This window comes from Jaculus jaculus, chromosome 1 (assembly GCF_020740685.1).
Source record: "Jaculus jaculus isolate mJacJac1 chromosome 1, mJacJac1.mat.Y.cur, whole genome shotgun sequence".
NCBI lineage: Eukaryota > Metazoa > Chordata > Mammalia > Rodentia > Dipodidae > Jaculus > Jaculus jaculus.
Window position 1 is genome coordinate 175,023,045 of NC_059102.1, and position 8,815 is coordinate 175,031,859.

The 8,815-nt window shown below is 37.6% G+C and overlaps 1 protein-coding gene across 1 annotated transcript; it reads right to left on the reverse strand.

Moving 5' to 3' along the window:
* Window positions 1-7,365: 7,365 nt before the first annotated feature.
* Window positions 7,366-8,301, reverse strand: LOC123462276 (olfactory receptor 4C15-like). Its single transcript, XM_045155452.1, has one exon. The coding sequence runs from the start codon at window positions 8,299-8,301 to the stop codon at window positions 7,366-7,368; it is 936 nt and encodes a 311-aa protein (XP_045011387.1).
* Between the last annotated feature and the right edge of the window lie 514 nt (window positions 8,302-8,815).

The following is an 8,815-nucleotide window of genomic DNA, read 5'->3' on the forward strand; positions in this document are numbered from 1 at the left end:
CCTTTTCTTGAAAGCCTGAAAAAGACAGGAGTGCTATTGCTGATAAGAAAACCAAATACAGGAAACCAAATAGTTTCAGCTTCATCATAAAGTTACAGTCATGCGGAAGCCTCCTTCAAGATGGTACTTTATCAATTGACTAGAGCAACTTTGCCTCCACCATCAACTTGGCCTTCATAACTTGGAAAATCATTTTCCATCCTTTCACCCTGAGAAGGTGTCTGTCCTTAGTGATGAGGTGGGTTTCTCAAAGACAGCAGAGTCCATTGTTTTGATCCATGCTGTTCACTTGTTTGATGGGTGAGTTCAGACAATTAATATTTAAGGTTATAACTGTGAAATTTGAATTTATCCTTGCTATGTTGGAGGTTTTATGGGGTTTGGTGCTTTCTTAGACTTTGTACATTTTTGAGCATGTTCTAGTTTTGGCTATTGTGATCTTTCTCTTCTTGGTTCTTAATATTGGTCATTTGACCAATCTTGTGTGTATGGAGTATTCCCTGAAGTATTCTCTGTAGATTTGGCTTTGTGTTCACATAATCATAGAGCTGGCTTTTAACATGGAAATTTTTCCTTTCACCATCAATTATGTGGGATAATTTCACTGGGTTCAGTAGTTTGGGATGGAAGTCATGTTTCATATCTTGAAGTGTTCTGCTGCAGACTTTTCTGGCTTTCATAGTTTCCATTGAGAAATCTAAGGTAACTCTGATCAGATTGCCTTTGTATATAATATGTTGTTTCTCTCTTATAGCTTTTAGTACTCTCTCTTTGTTTTCATTGTTTAGAGTTTTAATGATGATGTGCCATGGAGTTTCTTGGTTGGTCTAGTCTGTTTGGAGTTCTGTGAGCTTCTGGTATCTGAATGGATCTTTCTTTTGAGAAGGTCGGTAAGTTTCCTTCAGTAATTTTATTACATATGTTTTCCATACCTTTGGCCTGAATTTCTTCCCCTTCTAGTTTGCCCATGATCCAACTGTTTGGTTGTTTTAGGGTATCCCACAATTCCCTCATGTTCTGCTCACATGAATTTTTGAACTCATCAAAGTTTTTGGACCCTTGAACTGTTTCTTCTCTCTTGTCCTCCAGATGTGATGCTTTGCCCTTCATCCAATTAACTCTGTTAGTGAGCAAATATCCCTCCTTATTAAGCTATATCATAAAATTTAAAAGGAAGGAATGTTCTTTGACTCCTTATATGAAGCCAGCATTAAGCTAATACCAAAACAGATAGAGACACAACAGGAAAACAAAATTATAGACAAATATCCATGAATTTAGAGGCAAAGTGTCTCAACAAAATTCTTGCAAATCAAGCCCAAGAACACATCAAAAGTGTTATCCACCTCAATCATGTAGGCTTAACCCCAGAGACATGGGGTAGTTTCAAAATACAAAATCAATGAATGTAACACATAGCATAAATAAACATAAGGACAGATACTACATGATCATCTCAATAGATACAGAAATGTTTTTTGACAAAACACATCATCCCTTTATGATTAAAACACTATAGAGAGTAGGGATGTAGGAATCACATCTCAACATAATAGGGGCTATAAGAAGTGACCTAAAGCTCATATCATATTAAATGGGGAAAAACTTGAAGCATTCCCACTATAATCTGGAAGAAGACAGTGGTGTCCACATTCACCACTGCTATTTAACATAATATATGTAGTAATAGCTCTATAAATAAGACAAAAGAAAGAAATTATGGAAAGGAAAAAGTCAAACTAGCCCTGTTTGCAGATGAAATGTTTCTATGCATAAGTTATCCCATGAATTCATGAAAAAAATAATAAAACTCCTAAAGCTGATCAAATCTTTCAGTAGTGGGCTAAACGAATGGCTTAGCAGTTAAGGTGCTTTCCCACAAAGCCAAAGGACCCAGGTTCAATTCCCCAGAGCCCAAGTAAGCCAGATGCATAAGGTGGCACATGTGTCTGGAGTTTTTTTGCAGTGGCATGCCCATTCTCTCTCTCTCTCTTTCCCCTCTCTCTCTCAAATAAATAAATAAAAATAAAATTAAAAAACATTTCCATAGCCTTCATATATATCAATGACAAATATAGGGAGAACACAATGAGGAAATCAGTCCCATTTACAAGTCATAAAAATGAATATCTCAGCTGGACATGGTGGCACACAACTTTAATCCCAGCACTCTGGGAGGCAGAGGTAGGAGGATAATTGTGAGTTTGAGGCCATTCTGAGACTACATAGTGAATTCCAGGTCAGCCTGAGCTAGAGTGAGACCCTACCTCAAAAAACCAAAAATAAAAAAAATAAATATCCTGGGGCTGGAGAGATGGCTTAGCAGTTAAGCACTTGCCTATGAAGCCTAAAGACCCTGGTTTGAGGCTTGATTCTCCAGAACCCATGTAATCCAGATGCACAAGGTGGCACATGTGTCTGAAGTTGATTTGCAGTGGCTGGAGGCTGTGGCATGTCCATTCTCTCTCAAATAAATAAATAAAAATAAATTTAAAAACATTGGGTATGAGGCCCTCTCAGTGGGAAAGAATTCATACCTGGTACTGATAACCAATTCGGAAGCCTATGGGTTAGAAGGGCATGACCCTAGAGGGAAGCTCCTACTGTCATTTGGCTAAACAAAGAGTTCATGCCCATCCAAAAGTCCAGTTATGTTTATCCTCTTTGATCCAGTCAGCTCTCAATCTTGTTTAGTGAATCTGCTTTTTACAGATGGCTGCAATACTGGGGCAAATCCAAACCCATCAGTAGAGAAGAAAAGAAAGGCAACTGTCTAGCAGAAGCTCACTCATCTCTAGTACATCTGTAAGGGCTCAGGAGACACTACAGAGGAAGCATCAGATTCACTACGAAGGCTGCTCTCATAACTAGCCTGAGAACTTCTTTTGGAGACATGGAATTAGATTCTGAGGAGATGTCAAACTCATCAAAGCAGAGAATCAGATGTGGATTAAAGGTCAACCCTTAAGGAGGTTTAAAACATGCCCTCTTAGGCTCACTTTGATGCAGAGAAAGCTAAAATAATGGAGGAAGGGTTTATTCTGTGGCTTTGTCTCCCCCTCTGTGCGTGCACACACACACATACACAAACATACACTCATGTTGATGCATACAATATGAGACTGACTGGTGCATCCATGACCTCACAGTGAATACTTAGAGCCCCATCAAGAAGAACCCTGAGTGGGAGGAGGGGTGTTAGAGAAAATATGAGTAAAACTCAGAGGTAATATGACCAATGTGTAATGTGTTCATACAGTAATGTTTTCAATTAATACAATAATCTTTCTATAATTCATATCATTTGTAACTAGACTTAAAATTTCTTTCTTTTTTTCTTTCATTTTTTAAATGGTTTTTCAAGGTAGAGTCTAACTCTCTAGGCCAGGCTAACCTGGAATTCACTATGTAGTCTCAGAGTGACCTCCAACTCACAGTGATCCACCTACCTCTGCTTCCTAAGTGCTGGGATTAAAGACATGCACCACCATGCCTGGCTTACTTTCTAATATGCATAGTGTTATTTATTTTATCTTATTTTGTTGCTATATCTAGGATTTCAGGTACTGTTTAATAAATTATGAGGAAAGGAATTTATGTTCTTCTTAATATTAATATTTCACTAATAAATTAGGTGTTACCTATAATTATTTGAACATTTTTTTCAAGTTGAAGTAATTTTTCCTGTACCATCTTTAAAAGATTTCTCTCACAAATTAGTGTTTTTAAAACATTTTTATATGTAAAATCATATGATTATATGACTTTTATTTTTTCTTAGTTCTTATTTTGGATTGTATTGATTGAGTTTTGAACAGTGAAGAGTCTGCTATATCTTAAGTAAAACTCATTTATTTATAGAACTTAGTAAGAATTTTTTATTGAAATATAATTATTTTATACATTGTGAGATTCTGTTTGTTAATATCTTTGGGGGATTTTCATGTTTAAATTTATGAGATGTATTGCTCTGTTATTTCCTTTATTTGTATTATCCTGGTTTAATTTTTGGATCACAGTAATACTGGTTTCATAAAATGAACTAGAAAGCATGTGTTATTTGTATTTGCTTCTGACTCATATTAATTTTGCATTGGTACTGTATTAAATTACCAAAAACTTACTGGCTTAATAAACAACAAAAATGTAACCACTTTATATTTCTGAAGTCACCGAGTTAAAGTAAAATGTCATATGGGCTATAAAAATATCTAGAAACAAATAACAATGAAGCAGCATATGCCAAAAACAATGGGATATGATGAAGGCAGTCCTAAGAGGGAAATTAGTAGCTCTAAGTACCTCTATTAAGAAATTAGAAGCCCAGCGTGGTGGCACATGCCTTTAATCCCAGCACTCGGGAGGCAGAGGTAGGAGGGTTGCTGTGAGTTCAAGGCCACCCTGAGACTACATAATTCCAGGTCAGCCTGGACCAGAGTGAGACTCTACCTTGAAAAACCAAAGGAAAAAATAAAAAGAAAGAAATTAGAAAGGTCACAAATAAATAACTTAATGATACTACTGAAGGCTTGGACACAGAAAAGTAAGTCAAACCAAAAGTCAGCAGATGAAAAGAAACCATAAAAATAGGGGCAAATGGCCTGGAAAGACGGTTCTTCAGTGAAGGTGCTTGCCTGCATAGCCTAATGACCTGGATTTGATTCCCCTATATCCATGTAAAGCCAGATGCACAAACTGATGCATGTGTCTGGAGTTTGTTTACAGTAGCAGGAAACACTGCTCTACCTATTCATTCTCTCTCTCTTTCTCTCTCTCTCTCTCCATCTCACTCATGTCAGAATGCCCATCATTAAGAAACCAAATGACAATAAATGCTGATGAGGATGTGGGCAAACAGGAACACTTCTCCATTGTTGGTAGCAATGTAGCTCAGTGAATACACTATGAAAATCAATGTCGATGTTGCTGAGACAGCTAAAAAAGAAATCTCTAAGGTTCGGGGCCATAGTGGAAGAGGAGGTGCCGCGGACTGACTCTCGGGGAGATCAGGACCGAGGGAGAACAAGGGCGAAGGCTCAAGGAGAACTCGGGATTCGGCGAGGAAATGACAGACAGACACACTCTAGGTTGAATATGCTGCTGCAATTTACTGAAGGTTTCATGAAGGTTTTATACAGATTGAACAGGGAAACTTAGCAAGCCAACAAGTGATCTCAGAAATCATTAATCTAAACAATCTTAAGTATTGTTCTATTGTAAGCATACATGTAATATTTATCAGGCAGGAATGTACCCATTTTTTAAGAAGGACATCTTGCATCATTGACCACAGCTTTACATGAATAGAAGCTTGGGGTAAGAGATGTAAGGTGAACAATAGGTTATTTATTTTTTATAAACCGAGCAGAGAGCCATCTCTTTCCACTTATTAGATTATTTATATAATCCTCATATTCATTATAAAAGTGTTTCTATCCAAAAGACCACCAATATTTTAAGGCTGGTTTAATGTTTTCCAGGAATTCTTTTCTTTCTTGTCTAGAGTATAAGCACCAAGGCTTATGTGTCCTTGCTAAGCATTCCATAAATGGAAGAGAATGCCATAGCCTCCTTTTTCGTTTATAATTCATTCATCTATTACCGAATTCATCATATCCTCCCTCATAGGGGAGTGGATCTAAGTAGTTCCCAGCTCTGAGAGTCCACTATCAGCCCTTGATCAAGTACTGAATATATCCCCCAGGAAGTTTCCTGGTGGGAATGCCTAAGTTTTACAACTCCTTTTCTGTAGAATCGTCATGCTTCTAATGAACATTACCGATCAACATTTCTACTTTCACTTTCTCAGGATCAGTATTGTTCTAAAACATCATAAGCTGTTTCTACTCTATATCATCTAAAAACTGTTCTAGAGTTAATTTTTTATTCCTAATAGAGTTATACATTTCCTCCATTGCCCTAATCATAGGAGGGGCACATTCAATACTCAAATTGTTTTTTGTACTCTGATTGCGTGCATGATTAATAGTAAGCGTAGCGTAGAAACTAGCTGTTCTTTGACAAACAACTAGAAGGAAGCAGGAAAGAAACAGAGCGCAGAAAACAGCTCATTGGCGCCAGCAATCGGGTCTTCGTGACTTCATGGGCAGCAGGAACCATTACAGTAACTGACTGCCAAGGGGTCACCGGGGGCATCCCTCCGAAGAGTGCTGGCCCTCTGTCCTCAGCTCTCTTCCAGTGCAGAAGCATCTCTGCTTGCTACACAGGCGAGGTCGCCGTTGACGTAGCAAGGAGGCACAAAGCATGTAAGAGCCAAAGAATGAGAAGGAGTGCTTTGGAACACTGTCTTCCAGACAAAAATTGGTCATGGCATTCATGACCTCACAGCAGCTAAATTACCTGCACAAGATCTGCATAATATTTAGCCCATTAACATGTTTCTTTGAATGACAAATAAGGGCAGAAAAGACATCAAAATAATGAATAGGAGAAAAGAAGAGGGCTTTATTGGATGGGAATGAAGACTGGAGGACAAAAGTGGGTGGTAGGAAGAGATCATGTACAAGTTTTGAAAAGATTTTCAATAATAAAAATACCCAAGCATATACTTGAAAAAAAATTATTCTCATATGAGCTCTTCCCTATCTATTCTCCCAGAATTTGTTTTTAAAAAGTGGCCATATTACACAAAGATATCTCAAAAATATGTAGGAATGGGCTAACTACATTCTGTATCTTAACAAATTTAAAAATTGGATCAGATAGTGAAGTGAAATTCAATGGAACTCACCTGAAATTATGGAGTCATATGATCTAGGGACATTATAGTTTAGTTTTCTTTTTTGATTTTGTTTTGCAAGGTAGGGTCTCACTCTGGCCCAGGCTGATCTGGAATTGACTGTATTCTTAGGGTGGCCTTAACTCCAGCGATCCTCCTACCTCTGCCTCCAGAGTGCCGGGATTAAAGACATGAAGCACCATGCCAGGCTTTCTTTTTTGATTTTTCAGTCAATGAAATAACTATCCAAAATCAACACTTCTTTTCATTTGAAATGGTTTGAGTTATTTTATATTTCCAGTACATTTGGCATTTTGTTTATCCCTCACACATTTTTGAAAGCATAGTCAGTATCCAAATAATTTGACATGTCATTTTGATACGAATTATTTGATTTATTAGATTTTAGGCTAGTAAAACATTCAATTACCTTTTTTTGACACAAGAAGCTATCAAGTTTCCAATTCAAGATATATGTTGTAAAAGGTCAAGCATAATTTTTAAGATCCCAAATAATGTAATTTCTCAATGCAGGAAATGCCATATTACATTACATGTAATGAAAATCCCACAAAGTCTTAGTCTGAGAATTTTGACTGTACTCTTTACATTAATTTATACCTTTCTTATTTCTCATAAGAGACCAATACTAATCTCTTCCACAGTTTTCTCATGGCACTTTTCACTTCCTTATTCCTTAAAGTATAAATTATAGGATTGAGCAAAGTAGTTAACATGGTGTAAAATATGGCTACCATTTTGTCAAAGGAGAAGGATGCTGGAGGACTAGCGTAAGTAAATATGCATGGAACAAAGAACAAAACCACAACAGCGATGTGGGACCCACAGGTAGACAGAGCCTTCCTCCGCCCTTCAGAGCTGTGAGTTCTCAGAGAGAATAAGATGTAGCAGTAGGAGACAAGCAACAGGAAGAAAACTATGATGCTGATCAGACCACTGTTGGCAACTACCAAAAGGCCAAAGATGTGAGTGTCGGTGCAGGCAAGCTCCAGCAATGGGAACAAGTCACACATGAAGTGATCAATGACATTGGGCCCACAGAAGGGCAGCTGCAAAGTGAAGATGATTTGTATGATGGAGTGCAGAAAGCCCCCAGTCCAGGCGACCCCCATCAGCGAGCCACAGAGCCTCCAGTTCATGATGGAAGAGTAGTGTAGGGGCTGGCAAATGGCCACATATCGGTCGTAGGCCATGACCGCGAGGACGATCATCTCTGTCCCACCAAAGAAATGTAGAAGAAAGAGCTGTGTCATGCATCCTTCAAAAGATATGGTCTTCCTCTCATGTAGCAAGTCCATGATCATCTTTGGAGTCATGACAGAAGAAATGGATGCATCCAGCAAGGACAGGAATGCCAGGAAGAAGTACATGGGGGAGCCCAGCAGTGTGGGGCTGTACAGGATGGTCACTGAAATTAGCATGTTACCACTGATAGTTGCAATGTAGACAAATGAAAATAAAACAAATACTAGTTTTTGGACACTTGAAGTCAGGGGTAATCCGAGCAAGACAAACTCAGTTACAAAGCTCTTGTTTTGCATGATTTCCCAGAAAAGGACATGTGTAAAAAGAATAATCACATAATTTTTCAATTATGATTAACATTTACTTATGCCCAGTTTGTAGTTTTCTAGTAACAAATACTTTGTTGCATCCAGATGCAAAATTGTATTGAGCATTTTTATTTTACTGAGAACACACAATTAGAAACCTTTTAAGGGTAACAGTGGGCAAGAGAGATAGTAAGAGGTGAAAATAAAACTTGACATTATATATATTTTACATCATGTTTATAAGTTACTTCCTGAAGTAAGCTGTTGAGAAATATTATGAAGAAATATACATGTTATAAGGAAGTGAGGACTGTACTTAATCATGCCAGCCATTGTCAAGGATAGAGGCGAGAGTGGTCATAAAATTCTTATCTGAGACTCACATATCTATAAATAGAAGAAATAAAGCATATATCAGAAAGCAAATAAACATCATGATTTCTTTGAAGTTTCTTTAAGTCTATACAGAGGGCTAAAGAAATTGCTTAGTGGTTAAGGTGCT